Source organism: Macaca nemestrina, chromosome 18 (assembly GCF_043159975.1).
Source record: "Macaca nemestrina isolate mMacNem1 chromosome 18, mMacNem.hap1, whole genome shotgun sequence".
Lineage (NCBI taxonomy): Eukaryota > Metazoa > Chordata > Mammalia > Primates > Cercopithecidae > Macaca > Macaca nemestrina.
In genome coordinates, this window is record NC_092142.1 from 55,456,101 (window position 1) to 55,478,751 (window position 22,651).

General features: G+C 43.1%; 1 protein-coding gene across 3 annotated transcripts in view; it reads right to left on the reverse strand.

Annotated features, from left to right (window-relative positions):
* Positions 1 to 22,241, reverse strand: part of LOC105494067 (autocrine motility factor receptor) — a 56,987-nt gene extending 34,746 nt beyond the window's left edge. The window contains exons 1-6 of one of the 3 annotated variants that reach the window (XM_011762172.2): positions 21,756 to 22,241; positions 11,019 to 11,111; positions 5,828 to 5,992; positions 4,370 to 4,522; positions 1,286 to 1,326; positions 991 to 1,123 (exon numbers count right to left, since the gene is read on the reverse strand). In XM_011762172.2, coding sequence (XP_011760474.1) covers positions 991 to 1,123; positions 1,286 to 1,326; positions 4,370 to 4,522; positions 5,828 to 5,992; positions 11,019 to 11,111; positions 21,756 to 22,010 — 840 coding nt within the window. In that variant the 5' untranslated portion in view covers positions 22,011 to 22,241. Of the gene's footprint in view, positions 1 to 990; positions 1,124 to 1,285; positions 1,327 to 4,369; positions 4,523 to 5,827; positions 5,993 to 11,018; positions 11,112 to 21,110; positions 21,130 to 21,600; positions 21,735 to 21,755 lie in introns of those variants that run through there. The other 2 variants (XM_011762173.2, XM_071084561.1) reach the window with 2 other exon arrangements.
* Positions 22,242 to 22,651: the final 410 nt, after the last annotated feature.

The following is a 22,651-nucleotide window of genomic DNA, read 5'->3' on the forward strand; positions in this document are numbered from 1 at the left end:
AACACAACAAAATCTTCAGGAAACAAGCATGAGGAAAAAAATTAAAATTTAAAAAAAGAAGACAAAAAAATCTTAAGAGTTATCTTTGGCCATTTGTCCCCTTTTTGAGGGGGGAGGGAGGCTTTTTTTTTTTTGAGATGGAGTCTCACCCTGTCGCCCAGGCTAGAGTGCAGTGGTGCGATCTCGGCTCACTGCAACCTTCATCTCCCAGGTTTAAGCAATTCTCTGCCTCAGCCTCCCCAGTAGTTGGGATTATAGACGTGAGCCACCACGTCCGGCCGAGCCTCTTTTCTTTAAAAAAAGAATTACATGCTTTCTTTAAAAAGTATGTTTTCAAAGTTTCTTTCAAAAAGCAGACTTAGAAATGTGCCATGTGTAGCCCAATAATTTTTAAATGATACTTACTGGGCTTATAATTTAAATAAACTGCCCACCAACTATTTTAATTCTCACCATTACTAGATCACTGAAAGGCCAACCAATGAAGCAGATCTATGACACTGTAACTTCTAACATATCAAAGTAAAATGTAAACAATGATGGTAGTAGGAATGTAGGAATTAAGTATAAAGACTTTTTTTAATTACAAAGATGGAAAATGTATGAATCCATGAAGTAGCTAACACTGCAGGAATTCCCATTACCACCTACAAAGTAACTGCTAAATATTTAAAGCCATAGAAACTGGGGAAAGGCAGCTCCTTACTTTCATGCTAAAAGAATAATCTATTGACTTGGTCAGCAGAGTTAACTAAGTCTCCCAGGACAACAAACACCTCCTGAGTTAGGCACCAGCCAAAGCAATTCCACGGCACTGCCTTATACCCAGTGGCAAAAAGAGGGAGGGTTTGCAGCCACATTCATTTTTAGTCTTTTAAGTAGTCCATCCGCATCTTATTTCTAAAGTTTCATTTTTTAATAAAGAAACCATTACTGTTCCTGATTCTGAAAGGCTTGCCCTCTGTTAGAGCTTCTTCTGAGGAAACTTACCAACATGTGAATATGGTGCATGAGGTCCAGGGACAGGAGAGTGAGCTCCATGACGAAGTCTGTGTAATAGACGTACGTCCCCTTTCCTTCCCACGTCCCTTCGTGATTGAGGTCCCAGAGGTGAATTACGTATCTGTAATGAAGAGAGAAAACACCTTAGTAATTTACTGTTACAACTGAATTTGGTTTAATCATACTGTAATTTAGTCAGATTTTTATATATTTCATACCTGCTACATCTTAAAATCAACTGTATGAGTAGGCCTCAATCACCTCCCTCTCCAGTTTCACTCACCGTAAAATCACATGCGCAGTCCTCACTGTCACAAGAAGAGACTATAAAAAAGGATATTTTCTTTTTAGTAAAATTTAGCGTTGCTCAGACCAAACTTATTTTTATAAAATGATAAAAGACAAACATTTCTCAGTTCAATTAAAAAGCAGATTGTTCAAGTTTACCCATTATTTTATTTTCTCTGCTTCGAAGTTCCATAAAATATTTTTATGACATAGAAACTCAACTTTTATTGAGGAAAAGTCCTGTTAATAAGTGACAACCAATTACACCTATCCCCTGGGAATCCCCCTACAATCTTGAGGTTTATCCTGGTAGTTTGACCATCAATTCTATTTCACACAGCATTAAGTCACTATCACTGATTACTCAGAAGGGTGATGCTGTAACTCCAAGTATAGTTCAGGTACTGCTATCGTAGACATGAGGACCTGCTCTCTCCCTAGTGCTTTGTGCACTCCCTTTGTCCACCAGCAGAAAAAAGAATGAAAGCAAGCAAAAGCAAAATAAGGCCAGCCACATCACACCTTTAATCCCAGCACTTTGGGAGACCAAGGCAGGAGGATTGCTCAAGCTCAGGAGTTCAAAACCAGCCTGGGCAACATGGTGAAATCCCATCTCTACAAAAAAATACAAAAATTAGATGGGCATGGGGGCACGTGCCGGTAGTCCCAGTTACTTGGGCGGGTGAGGTGAGAGGATGGATTGAGCTTGGGAGGTGGAGGCTGCAGTAAGCAGAAATTGCACCACAGCACTCCAGCCTGGGTGACAGAGCCAGGCCCTAGACTCTGTCAAAAGCAAAAGAAGAGAAGAGAAGAGAAGAGAAGAGAAGAGAAGAGAAGAGAAGAGAAGAGAAGAGAAGAGAAGAGAAGAGAAGAGAAGAGAAGAGAAGAGAAGAGAAGAGAAAAGAGAGAAGAGAGAAGAGAAGAGAAAAGAGAGGGGAGAGGGGGAAGGGGAGAAGGGGAAGGGGGGAGGGGAGGGGCAGACAAAATAAGCCTCTTGTGGCTTTTTTTGTTTTTTTTTTTTTTTGTAGAGACAAGGTCTTTCTATGTTGGCTAGGCTGGTCTTGAAGGGTATTTTTTATTATAGAAATTGATGGCCAGGCACAGTGGCTAACACCTGTAATCCCAGCACTTTGGGAGGTCAAGGCAGGCCGATTGCTTGATCTCAGGAGTTCAAGACCAGCCTGGTAACACGGCAAAACCCCATCTCTACAAAAAAATCAAAAATTGGCCTGGCATGGTGGTTCATGCCTGTGGCCCCAGCTACTGGGGAGACTAAAAAGGGAGGATCACTTGAGCCCACAAGGTGGAAGTTGCAGTGAGCCGAGATCGCACCACTGCACTCCAGACTGGGCAACAGAGTGAGACCTTGTCTCAAAAAATATATATATATTTTTTTCATTAAGAAAAAAGTCCTCGGCCGGGCGCGGTGGCTCAAGCCTGTAATCCCAGCACTTTGGGAGGCCGAGACGGGTGGATCACGAGGTCAGGAGATCGAGACCATCCTGGCTAACACGGTGAAACCCCGTCTCTACTAAAAATACAAAAAAAAACTAGCCGGGCGAGGTGGCGGGCGCCTGTAGTCCCAGCTACTCGGGAGGCTGAGCCAGGAGAATGGCGTGAACCCGGGAGGCAGAGCTTGCAGTGAGCTGAGATCAGGCCACTGCACTCCAGCCTGGGCGACAGAGCGAGACTCCGTCTCAAAAAAAAAAAAAAAAAAAAAGAAAAAAGTCCTCTTAATCTAGTAGAATAAAACTATTACATTGTTTATGTTTTAGATTAAATTCCCATTTGTAAGTGAAAAATATTTTACAGGAGAAACACTATGAATATAAGAAATGATTTAGTTTAAAATATCAAATCTGTAATATGATAAATTATCTTAAAAGAATAAACACTAACAAGCTAAAATAAAAGTATATACTATAGTATGATCTGACAGGCCTAAGTTAATTGGGTTTATTTTTAGGTATATCCTTTTCAAAGTTTGGACTAATATTAGCTGAAAGTTAGAGAACCAAAAGAAGGCAAATGTAAGTAGCATTCTAACTGTGCTTTGCAATATAATATACCTAAAGCAATAAGTCATTATAAATAGATTTTTCAACAGGTTTTGTGTCAAGATGAAATACAGTTGCATATTTTTAAAATACAGAAAGTATTCACCTAAGATTACATATCCTAGTGTTTATATTAGGACTATTGTATTTTAATTATATTATAATATGATAATTAACATTATATATTTAAATGTTCCTTTTCTAATTTTACTTACACTACTAAATGTACTCCAAAATGAATGCTGTCAAACAGAAATAAACTTTAACTCTGCTCTACCAAATTCCCAATTAGTAGTTCACATTTAGTAAGTGTTTTGACATTAGCCAATTAGCTTCAGTTTATCTAATATCTCATTTTTTAATTAACAATACTAATTATGGGTATTTTGCCTTTGGACTAAGGAAAAAGCAAATACAGCCATTAAATATAAGGACATACAAAGAATTTTTGTTTTGTTTTTTTTTGAGACGGAGTCTCGCTCTGTCACCCAGGCTGGAGTGCAGTGGCGTGATCTTGGCTCACTGCAACCTCTTCCTCCTGGGTTCAAGCAATTCTCCTGCCTCAGCTTCCCGAGCACGTGGGACTACAGACGTGCGCCACCATGCCCAACTAATTTTTTTTTTTGTATTTTTAGTAGAGATGGGATTTCACAATATTGGCCAGGCTGGAGAATTTTTATTTCTACTGAACAGAAATTGGTATTTTCAGAAAGGTTTAAAAGAGTAAAAAATTTTTAAATCTTAAAGTATTCATGAATAGACCAGATTTTTCCTTCAAAATTTACATATTCATCATTTTGTAAAATCTTTATCCCCTATGTAAAGAAAGAATTACATAAAATACCACACAAAAGCATTCAGTACCAGTACCCAGCACACAAAAAGGAACTGAAATGCTTGTTAAAATGAAAGACCAAATATCCATCTGTCATTTCCTGGGTGAAAATAACCTGTCAAACATCCAGCTTCCTTGAAAACAGACAGAAACACAATCTGAGAAAGTCCTGCGTCCAGCATCTCACCTCTGCAGCCATGAAAGCCAAGGTGTGCATTCCGTGGGTGTAGCCGGTGATGCAGCAGACGGCCGCCAGTCCACAGCAAGAAAGCAGCATGGCAACCAACAGGGACAGGACTCGACCGTGGCTGCTCATTGGCGTGGTGGGCGAGAAGGAAAGCTGAAATGCACACAGTGGGAAACTGCTCATTCTTCTTCATGGAAGTGTTAAACTTCACTGAGAAATTCAAGGTCCATCTTGGCTTCTCTACTTAGGGTTCTGTGCTAAGCACAGAAAAGCATCCCACTACTATACGGTCCTATTCTACAATAACCCAAATATGAGCATGAGCTGATATTTAGAGATCCTTGTCATATAATATACTGAATATAACAATATGCATTATATTTTTATCCCTTACTCTCAAGGATCCTCCTAGCACTGGGATTATAAACCCCTAGAAGCAATGTTCTGAGGGTATACAACTCTCTCCTCTCACCTTCAACAGGACTCAGGACATGCCTGTTCTGTTGTATTTCTTTCTTAATCTTGCTCTAGTCCTCCTCTCTGAAACTGGCATTCCCAGTCTATTAGGGCTAGAACAACTGAAATGCAATCCAGGCGCAGATTTACCACTATTACAATGTGATGTCAGCACTATGCAAGGAGAGGCAACTGTCTGAAAAGAAGGCCTGGAGCTGTAACTCCTGAGGTCGCAGGCGGAGATTAAAAAAACCAGTTTGGGAGGTTAGAAGTTCCTGTTTGTGGCTTCAAATGAGGGTTGAATGTGAAAGAAATAAAGGTTTGAGAGTGAGATTAACTCACACCAAGGTGCAAGGTCCATGTGGACTGGGTAAAGACAGGGAAAAACACGGCCCTGGAGTGGGTTTAACTGAGGGGCAGCATTGTGGGTGCACATTTATCTGGGACTCATGAGACTACTTCAGGTCACTAATGGGTGGGGGTTCACCCATACAGCTATGATCTGAAACCAAGTGACAGATCTTGTACCAGACACAAAAGGATTCACTTCTGCAACCAAGGAAGCTAAGGGAACTAATTCAGTCCTGGCCCGGGGTGGAAAGAGTATAAACTAGTCAGAAAGAAGAGCTCCAGGAACCAGGGTAAGCTGGGGGAGACAGAAGGAGACTGGAACAGAAAATATCTAGAAAAGACCAGATTTTATTGTTTATGTATCAAGGTTTCCTTGCAGTGTGAACAAAACAGTCTGCATAGGTGAAGTGACCCCACGTGAGCTGTAATGTAAACACTATGGGATTGGGAAGAAAGCTCACCAGGAGACTACGATTCTGCATCTCTTGGCTGCTGTAGAAAGTTCTTCAAGAAACAGGCAATGGGGGCCTGATCTAGAAGTCTTCCCAGGAGAGCCACCTTGACCATGCCTGCTGTGGCTCATTCACGTTACACAATTCAAAGCTGGCAAACGTGTGACTAAGCAAGCAAAAAGCTTGGCTAAAAACTCACATATTCAAATCGATCCTTGCAGAGCTGAACCATCAGGTGCAGAAAGACAAGTCCGGCAAACCAGAGGCACCACATGACCACCTCTTCCACTGTTTGGACATTCAGCACACCAAAGATGAAAATGAACTTGTAGAAAATAAAATTCCAAAATTTGTCTTTGAGATGCTAAAAAAGAAAAATGTTTATGAAGGTGAGTACTATCACACCTACCCCATTTGAGGGAAGTTACCATAACAAAAGCTGGTTTCTATGGAAGATGTATTCCACACTTGGCTTTCTAACACTTGTCCTCAAGAAAACAGAAGAAAAAACAAAAAGCAGCCATCTGAACAGAGGTAAGACACCCAGAAAGTAATCTATAAACTCTGGACTATAACCCTAAATCAATTATGGTATGTTAGCTATTCAAAGGATAGTGATATGAGTTTAGTAACTTATGTATTAAGAAATAGGCCCAACGCAGTGGCTCATATCTGTAATCCCAGCACTTTTGGAGGCCGAGGCAGGTGGACAGCTTGAGCTCAAGAGTTTGAGATCAGCCTGGGCAACATGGTGAAAACCCATCTCTACCAAAAAAAAAAAAAAAAAAAAAAAATTAGCTGGGAGTGGTGGTGCATACCTGTAGTCCCACCTACTCAGGAGGCTAAGGTGGGAGGATTGCTTGAGCCCAGGAGGTCAAGGCTACAGTGAGCCATCATCATGCCACTGCACTCCAGCCTGGGCGACAGAGCAAGACCATCTCTCAAAAAAAAGAAAAAAATGCTTACATTTTTAATGCACAATGAAAAAGAATGGTAAGGGCTATCATTTTTACTACTTCTACCTTCCAGATTCTCACACAATAGAAAAGATTAGACTTTTTAAAAAAAATTATTAAATTAAAAAATAACACAATCACTTGCCAGCCCATAATAAATAGGGCATAAAAAGGACAAAGAAAACAAAAAATGATGCCTTACCATTTTTATGAATTTTCCTGTCTTTTCCCTATGTGCAAGACACATTAATTTTTGCACAATGCTTTCTTTCACCTATCGTATTGTGAGAACCTTACCAATGTCAATGAATATTCTCTGAATATACCAATATACCGTTTTAATGGCTAAAGATGGACACTGAAACTGTTTTAAAATTTTCACCATTCAAAGAAACATTACAATGAGGGCCAGGCGTGGTGGATCACACACAAAATCCCAGCGTTTTGGGAGGCCAGGGCAGGCGGATCACTTAAGCCCAGGAGTTCGAGACCAACCTGGGTAACATGGCAAAAATCCTGTCTCTACTAAAAATACAAAAATTAGCTGAGCAGTGGCACATGCCTGTAATCCCAGCTACTCAGGAGGCTGAGGCACGAGAATTGCTTGAACCTGGGAGGTGGAGGTTGCAGGGAGCCATGATCATGCCACTGCACTCCAGCCTGGGCAACAGAGTGAGACTCTGTCTCAAAAAAAAAAAAAAAAAGAAAGAAAAAATTGTGCTGAATATTTTTGTATGTATCTTTGTATGAGTTACTTCAGCACTGTCAAATCAAAAATTGCAAATGTTTTTATGGTTTATAGTAAAATCTACCTAACTTCCAAATCAGTCCTGTAAGTATATATTCTCATGGGCAGTGTGTATGCATATTTGCTTTACTGTACTCTTTTACATAGAGGGCTTCCAGTTTTAACAATCTTCACTAACCCTGAAATAGGAGAGCAATAAGGAGGGTCTAGTTCACCCCACATGTTAAAATAGACTATCAAGCCGTCTAGGGGGCTCAGGGAGAACTGAGTGAAGAGGATAATTATGGAAGCATGATTCTAAGTGTGTATATATATATGTGTGTGTGTATATATATATATATATATATTTTTTTTTTTTTAAAGAGACAGGGTCTCACTCTGTCATCCTGGCTGGAGTACAGTGGCCCAGTCATAGCTCACTGCAGCCCCAATCTCCTGGGCTCAAGTGATCCTCCCACCTCAGCCTCCTGAGTAGCTGGGATTACAGGCACATGACATCATGGCTAATGTTTTATATATATATATTTTACAGAGATGGGGCCTCCCTCTGTTGCCAAGGCTGGTCTCAAACTCCTGGGCTCAAGTGATCCCACCTTTGTCTCCCAAAAGAATGCTTTTATATGTAATTTGGAACCATGTAATTGTTTCAGAAATTCAAAAAATAAACAGAAAAAAGCAAAATGTACTACAAATTAATAATGTGACTCCTTAAAGATTTTGAGAACTTAAACGCACTGTACTCTGACCAGACATCTTTCGTAGAGAACAAAATAAAGTGGAAAAAACTCATAGACTATGCCCTAACTCAATCCACCAAAAGGGCAGAGACACCCCAGTAACAATGAGCACACTCAGTCAGTATACAACTTGGCTTCTAAATATCATTGCCCAATAACATGAACTAGGAATCACTGGTCAATGTCTGTTTCCAGACCTGATGCAGGAAAAGTACAAGGTGAACTTAGGACATTTTGTGCCCTGGTTTTGAATGATACTGCCACTTGGTTCTGCCATTTAGTTTCTGTGTGACCTTGGGAAAGTCACTTAACATCCCTGTGCTTTAGTTTCCTCATCTATACAATAGGTCTTACAATAACAGCATATACCGCATAGAATTTTTGGGGGAATTATACATAATATATGTGAAATGGTTAGACAAGTGCCATACTAGGCACTAAGCACTTAAAAAAAAAAATCAAAAAGCTTCCTTGCTCTAAACCTCCACTTAACATTTTAATCATTTTAGATATTCGATGTCTTTGCCTCTAGCATTACTCTATTTCTAGAACTTTAAGCACCCACAGAGCAAACCCATGTCAATCCTAGGGATTTCTAACTCAAAATGGTTCCTAATTGATGCTACTGGATGACATTAAACATCAAATAAACCAACATAGAACAGCAGGGAAGATGCGATCGATGCTGAAAAAACCAAAAGTGGAGCTGGATAAGAAATATGCTCATTAGGCCTGGCGCGGTGGCTCAAGCCTGTAATCCCAGCACTTTGGGAGGCCGAGACGGGCGGATCACGAGGTCAGGAGATCGAGGCCATCCTGGCTAACACGGTGAAACCCCGTCTCTACTAAAAAATACAAAAAAAAAAACTAGCTGGGCGAGGTGACAGGCGCCTGTAATCCCAGCTACTCGGGAGGGAGAATGGCGTAAACCCGGGAGGCGGAGCTTGCAGTGAGCCGAGATCGCACCACTGCACTCCAGCCCGGGCGACAGAGCAAGACTCCGTCTCAAAAAAATAAATAAATAAATAAATAAATAGGCTCATTATAATTACCTCTGGATCTAGTAAAAAAAAAAATCTCTAAAATACTCCAAGGTTATACTTTCTATAAATTTCAACCTGATAGAACTAACCTTTTAGGGAAAAGCAAGTATATAAAGCCCACTGGTGCCAGATCAATCCACCAAGCCTGCCTGGCCTGACCAATTTCTGGTCTACAAATAAAAAATTTGAAGAAAAACTTGAAGAAGTATCAAAAGAAGCATTTAAGCCAGTAGAAGTGGCTCACACCTGTAATTCCAGCACTTTGGGAGGCTGAGGCGGGCGGATCATTTGAAATCAACAGTTCGAGACCAACCTGGGCAGCATGATGAAATTCTGTCTCTACAAATACCAAAACAATTAGCTGGGTGTGGCACATGCCTGTAGTCTCACTCAGGTACTCAGGAGGCTGAGATGGGAGGAGACTGCTTGAGCCCAGGAGGTTGAGACCGCAGTGAGCAGAGATCACACCACTGCACTCCAGCCTGGGTAACAGAGCAAGACCCTGTCTCCAAAAAAAAAAAAAAAAAAAGACAGCACTTAGAACCTACCTGGGAGACCTCTAGAGTTGATACTGGAGAAAATACTGAATACTAACTAATGAAAAATCTCTGGGAATACAAAACAGTCCTGTTCACAATGGCATTCAAGGGCTCAACCACCAAGTAATACATGTCAGCTCTAAACCAGGACTTCAGTTGATTTTATAAAAGGAAATTTGGGTTGAAGAGGGTAGGTAAGGAAAGAATGGAACATTCTGAATACAAAGTAAAGCTGCTGTTGTGCTTTTCATGTAGTAGGTTCCTGTGTCTTATCACTGGGATAAGATAGAATAAAACACAGTTTTGTTCTTATGTTGTGATTTTGAAGGCCAGTTCTAAATTCTTACTTTAAAACATACCATGCCAGGCACGGTGGCTCACGCCTGTAATCCCAGCACTTTGGGAGGCCAAGGCAGGCGGATCACCTGAGGTCAGGAGTTTGAGACCAGCCTGGCCAACATGGCAAAACCCTGTCTCTACTAAAAATACATGGATTAGCTGTGGTGCACACCTGTATTCCCAGCTACTTGGGAGGCTGAAGCAGGAGAAGTGCTTGAACCCGGGAGGCAGAGGTTGCAGTGAGCTGAGATTGAGCCACTGCACTCCAGCCTGGGTGACAGAGCAAGACTCCATCTCAAAAAAAAAAAAAAAAAAAATCTACACCCTACCCACTCAAATCCTCAGGGAACTGCCAATCTATACGGTATGCTTGTGGCATAATTCTTCATTGAAAGCGTTCCCTGCCTGTTCTGAGTCACTTTCCAGTTTCAGACAATCTCACCCAAAACAAGAACAAATCTCCTAATTTTATGCTTTTAGAATTCTTAATTCACCTTCCCACAGAGAAAATTGTCCTGGTAAATTCTTTTGGAAAAGAACCCACATTCTACAGAGTGACATTTATGATCATTCAAAATCAAACAAATCTAGGCTTCTCTAAAAACGACATTCCTAAAAATCATGAAGAAAAACAGCCATAAAAAACAATATTGGGACAACTTGGCTGCACTGAATATGAACTGTGGATTAGACAAAGTATTTTTTCAATGTTAAATTTCCTAATTTTAATCACTGTGCTGTAAAAATGCCTTTGCTCTTAGAAAATGCAAACTGAAGTATTGAGGGGTAAAGGGGTAATGATGTCCACAACTTACTCTCAAATGAATCAGAACAAAAGTATGTATAAATAAAAAGTGACTATTAAAGCAAATGGAACAAAATATTAACAACAGGCGAATCTGGATAAAGGGTATATAGGAGTTTTCTGTAGTATTCATGGAACTTTTCCACACATCTGAAATCATAAGAAATACAAAGTTTAAAAAAAAATCTAGTCACAAGAATCCATCCTTTCAGTGTAGCCTTACCTGTCTCTCACTCACTCGAAGAGGGCCAAACACGATACACTGGATGAGCTTTGCCACCAACATCAAAACACAGCAAGCAGTATTAACTAGAACCTGTAAACAAATCGGAGAAAGGAAGTTTATTTCTTCCTGCTGAAAAATAAAAGCAGCTCTAAAAATCTCATATTAGGAATTCAGCCATCATTTCCAGTGACTGAGCCTTTCTGGTTCTCTCCCAATGCAAGATAAGTAATATCTGAAAAGGCACACTGTTCTGGGCAGTGGGTGTTAGGGGTAAGGATTGGGAAGAGAGGCACCAGCTTACCAACTAAGTCACAGCTCTTCCTCCAATATGCACCCTCCAGCAGGCCACCTTATCTTTCATCCTTAACTGAATTGTATGTATACTTTGTACTCTTTGTGCAAAACTACATGAACCTTGTAAACTGCAGGTCCTTCCCAAGTACCTCATTTCCAACATTATTTTGATAGCCTTAAAGAAAACTGTTCTAGAAATTGAAGTTACCATGAATAGTAAAATCCAGCAGCCAGAGATTCTACCCTGCCAAACAAATAGGAGGCAGGGGTAGGAGTGTGGATGGTCACAAAAAAAGTCTCATCATGAGAAACTAATAACCAAAAAATATAACAGAGAGAATATTTTAACATTTATTGGAATGGAAAAATCTTTCAACCAAAAGATAAATGTGCTCCATGCTTGGTATTGGCTTTGAAGTAAAGCTTCTGTGGCACTGCAGTGGGGTGGAATGGGGAAAACAGAAGGAAAAGAAAACTGGTGAGAGGGGCTAAGAGATGAAAGGCAACCTGGGGATACCAATGCAAAACTAAGGCCTTCTTCAACAGTCTATGAGAAAACTTAAAAAACAAAACAAAACAAAATAAAACCCTAAATGATGAATATCCTTACACCTAAACACCAAATCTTAATGCTTACAAAATGGAAGAGTTGGCTGTCTCCAACCCAGAGATTACTGTGGGGTATCACATTACTCTGAATGACTCCAAAAAGCCAAAAGGACCTTGATAAAAACAGTACAGATGACTTGTTGAGAGCAAATGAAAAGGAACTCCAATTCAATGTAAAGCTGCTTCTGCCTCTGATTCACTACATTTACCATATTACCCTTGCCAAGTCATTCTTCCCTCTACTTTTAAAAGCAAATGATAATTTTAAAGAAGAAAGAAAGGGGACAGAAGAGAGTAATTTAAGAAAGCAAGATCCCGAGGCCGGGCGCGGTGGCTCAAGCCTGTAATCCCAGCACTTTGGGAGGCCGAGACGGGAGGATCACGAGGTCAGGAGATCGAGACCATCCTGGCTAACACGGTGAAACCGCGTCCTACTAAAAAATACAAAAAAAAAAACTAGCCAGGTGAGGTGGCAGGCACCTGTAGTCCCAGCCACTCGGGAGGCTGAGGCAGGAGAATGGCGTAAACCCGGGAGGCGGAGCTTGCAGTGAGCCGAGATTCGGTCACTGCACTCCAGCCTGGGTGACAGAGCAAGACTCCACCTCAAAAAAAAAAAAAAGAAAGCAAGATCCCTGAGATCACCTCAGGGTCTGTTTAGTACCTCACACCATCCCTCCCTTGGGAGAACAGTTAAGGGCAGCCCTGATTCATTACAAATGATTAAATTTAGTTCTATTCTGTCTGCCTAATGGGCCAAAGTATGTAATATATTTTTAATGGATTGAAACAAAAATAGTTCTGCTGAAAAAATAAACTGTTTTAGTACTTAAATCCTTCAAACAACCAGGAACAAAAGCTGAAACTAGTTGCCCCAAATATCCTAATTTGTGTAACAGGCCAATTCAAAATGGTCCAGATCACCAGGAGCGTGGTGGCTCACACTTGTAATCCGGGCACTTTGGGAGACCAAGGTGGGAGGACTGCTTGAGGTCAGAAGTTTGAGACCAGCCTGGAACACACAGCAAAACCTTGCCCCTACTGAAAAATATATAAAATTTTTAAAAAAGAAAAAACAATTCAGGTAACTTGAAATGTTCATTTTTAAGGTGATGAAATAGATGCTAAAGAGACTCACCTTCATTGTGATCTAACCAGTCAATCTCAGCCACATTAACTAAGAGAAATGTTGTAAGACAAAACCACAACCCCTCATGTCACATCCCCTAGACAAACATGCCCCAGCTTTATTACGACGCAATTTCTTAAAAGAATTCTTCCTGTTTTTACATGTAGTCATACGAATTTAAAAAATAAATGCAACACATTTAGCACTTGTTCGAGGCATGTGGGAAATCAGAAAAATGATGGAACTCTGAACCCTAAACTCAAAGAACTTTTAGAATCTACAAGAGATAGAACATGGTAAGCAGTTTAACAGAAGGCCAAGCAGGCTACCATGAGAGTAATGATGGAGAAAAAAAACAAATTTAGGGGCACTTAAACATTTCTCTATTGAAAACGGCACTGTCACACACATCTCAAGTTATCAAACAAAAAAAGTATTATTTACTATTTCTCAAACTCTTTAAATAAAAGTCTATTTTTTTTTCTGACAGTCTCACTCTGTTGCCCAAACTAAAGCACAATGGCGCAATCTCCGCTCACTGCAACCTCTGCCTTCCAGGTTCAAGCTATTCTCCTGTCTCAGTCTCCCAAGTAGCTGGGATTACAGGTGTGAGCTACCACACTAATTTTTGTATTTTTTTGTAGAGACATGGTTTCACCATGCTGCCCGGGCTGCTCTCGAACTCCTGGGCTCAAGTGATCCATCTGCCTCGGCCTCCCAAAGGACTGGGATTACAGGCATGAGCCACTGTACCCAGCCTAAATAAGTCTTTGAATTCAAATAAGGTATAAAAAATGTGTATCTTTAATTTATCAAAAAAAAAAAAAGTCTCTTATAATCCCATCACCCATAGACAACCACTTCCTATTTTAATTTAAATGAAGATTTGAAAATTAACATGGCTAAGCAGGAAAAAAAAAAAAGCTTGAGTATACTGATACTAAAAAGGGAATTTATGTAAAAAGGAGAAAAGCTGTTGTGAACTTTGTAACCAAAGCTACAAAGGATTGAAAGCAACTGAAAATTATTTTAAGATTATAAACAAAGTTTTTTAAAACACCTTAATGATTATTAATAACATTACATGTCTATTTATAGAAAAATGCCTTAATTATAATGATTATATGTTAATTACAAATACTGACCAGGCACAGTAGCTTACACCTATAATCCCAGCACTTTGGGAGGCCAAGGTCGGGGGATTGCTTGAACTCAGGAGTTCAAGACCAGCCTGGCCAACATAGTGAAACCTCATCTCTACAAAAGATACAAAAATTAGCCAGGTGGGATGGTGTGCACCTGTAGTCCCAGCTACTGAGGAGGCTGAGGTGGGAGGATCTCTTGAGCCCAGGAGGTCAAGGCTGCAGTGAACTGTGATTGCACCACTGCACTGGGCAACAGTGCAGCCTGGGCAACAGAGTGAGACCTTGCCTCAAATAAATAAATAAATAAATAAATAATATTGTGTTATACATATAACTTCTCAACTTCAGTTAACAAAGGCTTGAAAAACTGTAAATACAACTGAGCACCCCTAATGCAAAAATCCAAAATCTGAAACGCTCCAAAATCCAAAACTTTCTGAGCACCAACATGGTGCCACAAGGGGAAAATTCCACACCTGACCTCATGTAATGAGTCACAGTCAAAATGCAGACTTACAAGAGGTTACTGAGTGTCCCCAAGGGAAAAATGAAACTGCCTTCAGGGTATGTGTATGAGGTGCATATGAAACAGAGGAATTTCACGTTTACATTTGGGTCTCATCCCCAAAATATCTCATTATGTATATGCAAATATTCCAAAATCCAGGAAAGAAATCCCAAATCTAAAACTTCTGGTCCCAAGCATTTTGGATAAAGTATTCTCAACCTATACTGAAAGAAACTTAACTGGAGCATTCCTTATTTAAAAGCAAATCCCATTGGCTCATGTCTATAATCCCAGCACTTTGGAAGGTCAAGGTGGGTGGGTTGCTTGACTTCAGGAGTTCGAGACCAGACTGAACAACATAGTGAAACCCAATCTCTACTAAAAACACAAAAAACGTAGCTGGGCATGCTGGTGTGTGCCTGTAGTCCCAGCTACTTGGGAGGCTAAGATGGGAGAATCACCCTAGACACAGGGAGGTCGAGGCTGCAATAAACCAAAATCACACCACTGTACTCCAGCCTGGGCAATCGGAGTGACATTGATTAAAAAAAAAAAAAAAAAAAAAAAACTGCTTAAAAAGTAAACTAAAATAAATAAAATAAATCCCTGGGTCAGGTGCAGTAGAACATGCCTGTAATCCCAGCACTCTGGGAGGCAGATGAGGGAGAATCACGAGGTCAGGAGTTCGAGACCAGCCTGGCCAACATGGTGAAACCCCATCTCTACTAAAAATATAAAAATTAGCCAGGGGTGGTGGTGCTCACCTGTAATCCCAGCTACTCAGGAGGCTGAGGCAGGAGAATCACTTGAACCCGGGAGGCGGAGGTTGCAGTGAGCTGAGATCGTGCCACTGCACACCAGCCTAGGTGAGAGTGAGACTCCATCTCAAAAAAAAAAAAGAAAAAGAAATCCGGGGTCAGGCGCGGTGGCTCACGCCTGTAATCCCAGCACTTTAAGAGGCCGAGGCCGGCGGATCACGAGGTCAGGACATCAAGACCATCCTGGTTAACATGGTGAAACCCCGTCTCTACTAAAAATACAAAAAATTAGCCGGGCTCAGTGGTGGGCGCCTGTAGTTCCAGCTACTCAGGAGGCTGAGGCAGGAGAATGGCATGAACCCGGGAGGCAGAGCTTGCAGTGAACCGAGATCGTGCCACCGCACCCCAGCCTGGGCAACAGAGCGAGACTCCGTCTCAAAAAAAAAAAAAAAAAGGAAATAATATGTGCACATACATGTTTGTATAATATGTAAGTGTGAACTGTCAAGGACTTGATCAATTTGGGTATTTCTTAGTCTCCTACTTAACACCAGCACTTACTACAAGAATCTGATAATTGCCATTTCTGGAAGAGAGAAGCAGGTAACAGGGAGAGAGCGAGAGATCTACTTTTCACTGCATATCACTTCTGTACCCCTTAACTTTTTTTTTTTTTTTTTAATTTTAGACGGAGTTTCACTGTGTCGTCCAGGCTGGACGGCAGTGGCGTGATCTCAGCTCACTGCAACTTCCACCTCCCAGGTTCAAGCAATTCTCCTGCCTCAGCTTCCCAAGTAGCTGGGATTACCGGCACCTGTCACCATGCCTGGCTAATTTTTGTATTTTTAGTAGAGATGGGTTTCCCCATGTTGGCCAGGCTGGTCTCTATCTCCTGACCTCAGGTGATCCTCCCGCCTCGGCCTCCCAAAGTGCTGGGATTACAGGCGTGAGCCACCATGCCGGGCCTGTACCCCTTAACTTTTGTACCCTGAGCATGCATTATCTATTTTTTTAAAATTTTTTTAAAGTTTAGAATCTACTAAACTAACCTGACTAGTTCTACAATTCCACATTATTTTTCTCACCATATGAGTAACAAACCAAAACAAGTTTGCCTGTTATAGCACAATATTTCAACTATGGCTGGGCGTGGTGGCTCATGCTTGTAATCTCAGCACTTTGGGAGGCCAAGGTGGGTGGATCACCTGAGGTCAGCAGTTCAAGACCAGCCTGGCCAACATGGTGAAACCCTGTCTCTACTAAAAATAGAAAAAATTAGCTGGGCATGGTGGCGCACGCCTGTAATCTCAGCTACTTGGGTGGCTGAGGCAGGAGAATCGCTTGAACCCAGGAGTCGGAGGTTGCAGTGAGCCGAGATCATGCCATTGCACTCTAGCCTAGGTAACAAAGAAAGACTCTTGTCTCAAAAAAAAAAAAAAAATTCAACTATATTAAAACACTTCAGAATGTTTCTCATAGCTATAGTGCTGTCAAAGCTTCAAATCATTTTTTAAAAATTCACCAAATGCCTTTTTTTTTTCCAGTCTACACAAAATAAAAACAAGTTTTACTTGTCCCTGTTTAGAGTGTAGCAGGTCAGGCAGCAGTGATCCCAGCAACTCTGACTTACTCAAGGCTCAAAATTAATTCCCTTCACTCCAAGGCCCAGGAGGAAAATGTCCCCTCCAGAATGGTTCTTACTCTTCCACTGGAGAAAACAGAAACTAAATTATAAAATAGTTAGGCCTGCCTGTGAGGAAAAGAGAGGAAGGTGCATTTATCACCATGTAACCCTACAGGTGTTTTTGACCCTGTAAAATGTTGGCCACCAATGGGGGCTTATTTATGAGCTTGCAAAGACATGGGATTAAACTACCAGGAACTGTTTCCAAGACACGGTCAACCTGGATATTTTTTAAGACACCTGCCTACACCAGCACCACTCCCCCGCGCCCCCTACCATTTGGTGGTTTCCTCCCTTTAAGGACAATCCACGTACTGTTACCTCTCTGCAGGCTCCCAGAGACAAACACATTATACAAACATGCACACACTCCCCCCCTCATCACATAGATGATGACTGTGTTCCTCCTTTAACAATACTAGGGAAATAGATGACAGTCCGCATGCAAAGCACACCTAGGAGGTGATCAAATAGCAGTCCCCTTCTCCCTTACCCAGAAGGCATTCCTTTTATTTTTAATTTATCTAGGCTCACATCCAATTATTCACAAGTTTAGTGTTTTTTCCTTCAGCTGCCCCAACACTTCTGGAGCTAACATTTTTTCCTCATATACCTTGAAATAGTCAACTCATAGAGACTCATACCTAGGAAGTCACTTTCAGCTCTTTTGTTTTTTTTTTTTTTTCTTGTAGAGCAGGGGATCTCACTATGTTGCCCAGACTCCTGGGCAGCTCCTGGGCAACTCCTGACCTCAAGCAATCCCCCCACCTCCTGCCTCAGCCTCCACCTCCCAAACTGCTGAGACTGCTGGTGTCAGCCACTGAACCCAGCCCTTAAGTGTTATAATAATATGAAAATAGGCTCTTTAAAATAGGAGTCAGCCAATTTTTCTCTAAAGTACTCTCAGACAGTGAATATTTTAGGCTCTGGAACTTCCTTAATTTATTTAATTTGTTTTACAACCCTTTAAAAATATAAAAAACATTCTTAGCTGTTAAGACAAAAATAGGCCTAGTCAAATAGGCCGCGAGTTTGCCAATCCCTGTTCTAAATGGTCAATTCACTTTTATCCACTTTTATTTGTAGTTATTTTTCCCCTTGAGAGTTCTATTTAAATGATATTATTTGCACAATTAATCAGAACCTTGACACTAGTTTCATATTTCTATCTCTCCATTTGCATAACTTGCTCTTAGAATTTTAGAAGCAGATATTTAAGAAAGCAGAAAAGGGAACTAATAAAAGTAATGAGTAAGAATTAAAAAATGAAAAAGCCAAAACACCTGAACAATCCAAAACCATGCTAGAAGGGACCAAGAGGGAGCTGAATAGAAGCATTATCTGAGCAATGTAAAATAGCCCAGAAATGAGTAACAAAATAAAAACTCATCTGAAATCAAACTTTAGGGTGGAAGTTTTAGAAAGACAAGGGGAAACAAAAGGTCAGGTCAAACCCACATATCTGTTAGTGTAAAAACCCAGAAGCCTCCTCCCAAATCCGTTCTCAATGTCATGTATGAGGGCCACCTGGAGAGGCCCCCTTGGGAGGAGGAAGTTATAGGTCACTAGATCTCCCGTCCTCTTCCCACTCTACATAACGCTATCTTCCACACTGCTCCCAGACTATCTTCTGAAAGAAATCATGACAGCACCCCTATTCCTCCATGCCCCACCCCCACTTAAGCCCCAATACTGTCCACACTTGGTAGAGCAAGCAAGGTCAAGGTTACATGACACCATACTCCAGCCTCTTCCTAGGTTAGTTTTTCAACCACTAGTGTCCTTCAGATCACCTAGGGCATTCATTAAAATGAAGATTCCAAGACTCCACCCTTCTCTCTGAAATGGATCCCCAGGGAAACTACACTTTACAAGTACCCCAGATGACCACATACCAGGCTGCCAGAGGTCCACACTTTGAGAAAGAAACCTTCAAAGGGGTTGCTCACCTCCTCCTCTCACAGCAGAGGCACCTGCCCCACCTCCTTCACCCCCCAGTCTCCTCTTCACCTTCTCAACCTCCCTCTTAAACCAGAAGATTCAACAGATTTTTTATTTAACAGCCCAGCTTCCAGACCACCCTGCCTGTGCCCAGCACTGTCCTCCCCCAGCCAGACCGAGCTCCACATGCTGGTTTTTTTATCTGGAATACCCATTGCTGCTGGTTGAGACCCTTCCCACCTTCCAAGATGGTTCAAACACCACCTTCCACGAACCCTTCCCTAGGCACAATTCCTTTCTTTTTCCTCCAAACTCTGCTGCATTTTATTTATCTATTATCACCTGTAAAATTGTGCCATATTACTGAGGGTAGGGGAAAGTGTTGTTCACAGATATGCCCTCCAGAGTGCCCAAAATAACACCTTCAAAAGGTTTTAAATTGAGTTTGTTCATGAAAAACCTCCTGTGATGCTATCAGACTGATATTATTCTAAACTGTGCTCCACAAAGATAAGTTTTAGGAACTGCAATATGTTAAACAATATCTAGCAGGACTTGCACTGGCAGAAGGATCAGTCTTTGTTTTGTCTTACTTGGCCTTGGCAGGCAGTGTTTGTGAAAAAGTTGAATCCGAATTCAACAGAACTAGGGGAGGATCCAGTTGACAAAGGCACCACCACATAGGGTATTCACTCAACAATCTTATCTGTCCCACCACTGGGGAAGGCTTTTGAGATTGTCACTTCTACTCAGCTGCTAAAGCAGAAACTACATAAACACTGAGTGATGAGACAAACTCACAGTGAGCACATGGAGGCTCTGAGAAACCAAAGCAGGCCAAAATAAACACGTGGAAATAAACACCCAGAGGAAAGATGGAGGAAAAACAGCACTAGGATCAACTGAGAAATGAAAATATCATCAGCAGAGAGTAAGAAGTGATAAACTTGCCAGAGGTAAGACCTCTACTGAAAATGCTGGAAGAAAAGGAAATTTCCTAAAAAGTAATCATCATCACAGAAAAATCAACAGCCTTTTATGTAATGTTTTCTGAAGAGGTATTAACCTTAGAATCTGAACATGGCTTTTATCAAAAGAAAGTCCTGCGGGGGAAAATCCATTAAATAATGCCAAGGTTGTTATATAAATAAAATAAGGGTTCCTTCTCAAAGGCTTATTTATATCTCAGACTTAAAAAATATCAAAGACTACATTATAATCTTAACATATGGCAAAAACACTCTCTATATCACTTTAAGTTGTTTACCTGCTAACTCAAATGCAAAATCAGATTTGAAATTAAGCAAGAGATGTGAGTGAGTTCTTTCTCTTCTCCCTTCTTTGGGTCTGTAAAGTTCCGTTTTACACAGCAGTAGACAAACAGGAACTTCACCCTTCACTGCCTTCTACTGAACTCTCCATCAGAAGGACCAGGAGACTTAATCCACAGCCCACGGAGTCCATAAATCCCACCGCTTCCTGATGAAGCACAGTGGGACTAATTATAACAAATGAGTTGCATATCATCCTATCAACTTGGAATATTAATCTCTCAGTCATTTACAGCCTACTTTCAACCCCAAATGGGAACTTGGAAGGAGACAAAATCCAAGAAGCCATATTAAATCCAAGTGAGACTTTAAATCCTGGAGAAACTTTTCTGATCACTGTGGGATTTACGTAAGTATTCAAGGCCAAGGTGAAAGCAAAATTCTGTAGCCAAAATATCATTGATCTGCTCAGTCTGAAATTATCTAATGAAGGAAACCAGCATGTGTGCCTTATCAATGCTGCTTATCTCGCGGGGGCAGACAACCTGGAAACTGCGTTAGAATAGATCCTCAAATAAGAAACATTCAGTTAACATGATGGGCTGCCTCTTGACACTGCGAATGTTTTGCTGTGTTCATACATCAAAGGAAAACTGTCATGAATCATCAGGTAAAGGCAGCAGAAAAGGAAGCACAGTTTGCCTGGTGTTTGTTTCATTAAACAGCTCCCAAAGGGGACAATCGAATACTAACCGGCAAAAAAGTTGTAGGAGACGCCTCTCTCCAACTGGAATGTCCAAAGACATCCAAGTGCTGAAAATTCCCCCATACTCAACGTCTGAATTCTCCCCTCTGCCCTCTCCGTTTCGTCGGAAGAAAACCCGCTAACAACAATCCCATGCTTGACCAAGTGGGAAAAGCTTTCAACTTCCCTCTACTTTGTCCAACCCTAGGGATAACGCACTCCCAGATCCCGACCTCCCCTTGAACCTGCCCTCTGAGATCTTAGTCTAGTTTCTCCCGAGGGTCCCCAGCCCCTTCCTCCCCACTGCCCTTTAACCCCTTCCCCTGCCCTGGGCCCCGTCCGCACCCCAACGCAGACCCTCGCCCGCCGCCTCCCCGACTCCCTTCCCGGAGCCCCCAACGCTGCCCTGCCCCTCGGGGCCTCCTCCTCGCAACTCCACATGATGTTCCTCCCGCCCGCGGTTCCCCCCCGCTGCCCCCCAGCGCCTCACCACTCTACCTAGGCAGCGCTCCCGCAGGCAAGGCCGCGCCCCCCAGGCGCTTGCCCTCCGGGGTCCCTGGCGCAGGGGCCCCTTGGCCCACCACGCCCCCCGCGGATAAAGGGTGACGCAGCGGACCCCGTCCCTGCCCCGCGGGCCCGGTCGCCTCGCTCACCCACACGAAGAGGCTATCTGAGAGCAGGTACTGGGCCACGTCGCGGGCCCGTGGTCCCCCCGCGCTCGGCCGGGCGGGCGCCGGCGGCTCGGGTTGCAGCGAGGCCGTTAGCTGGTCCGGCTCGCCCGGGCCGACCTCAGGCTGGCTGAGCGCGCGGTAGGCGCTGATGATGGTGCCCAGCAGGGCCAGGCCGCTGAGGCCCGTGTAGGTGCGGAGGCTGGGCCAGGGGAAGCGCTCGAGGAAGAGCAGCGGCATGGCGGCAGCGGCGACCTCCGGTCTCCGGGCCTCCCCGCGCTGCGGCCGGGCCCCTGCCGCGGTCTCGCGAACGGCGCCCACGGGCTCTGGCGTCGCTGCCGCTGCCGCTGCCGCTGCCGCAGCCGCCGCTGCCGCCACGCCGGGCCGGGCCGGGCCGCTCCTGGCTGCTGGCGCCGCTCCGCCCCGCGCTGCTCCCGCTGCTGCCCCTGCCGGCGCGGAAGAGCCTCGGCGGGCTCCGGGCAGGCCACCGCCCCCAGCGGGACGCGGGCGGGACGGGCGCAGGGGCGCGGCCTTCGTCCCCCGCCCCCAGCGGTCGCGCCGCCGCCTAGCGGGCGTAGGCCCAGGCCTCAGGCCCCGGGGGCCGGCACCCAGCATCATCCGCTGCCCGCACCACGGCTCGGCTGGGCCCACGGACACAGAGGGCACCTGCTCCGGCCGCGGCGCAGGCGTCACTCGGGCCCGCAGGCGCTGACGGGCGGGCCGGGCCTCAGGGCGCGGGGGACCCTGGCCACCAGGCCGCTGCCCACTTAACCCCCACCATTAACCCTCTGAAGCTGGTTACCCCCAAGCACTCCTAGGGCCCGAGCAGCTTCCCTGGTGCCCAAAACCCCAGAAGAAAAAATATTAACAGTCTTTCAAGT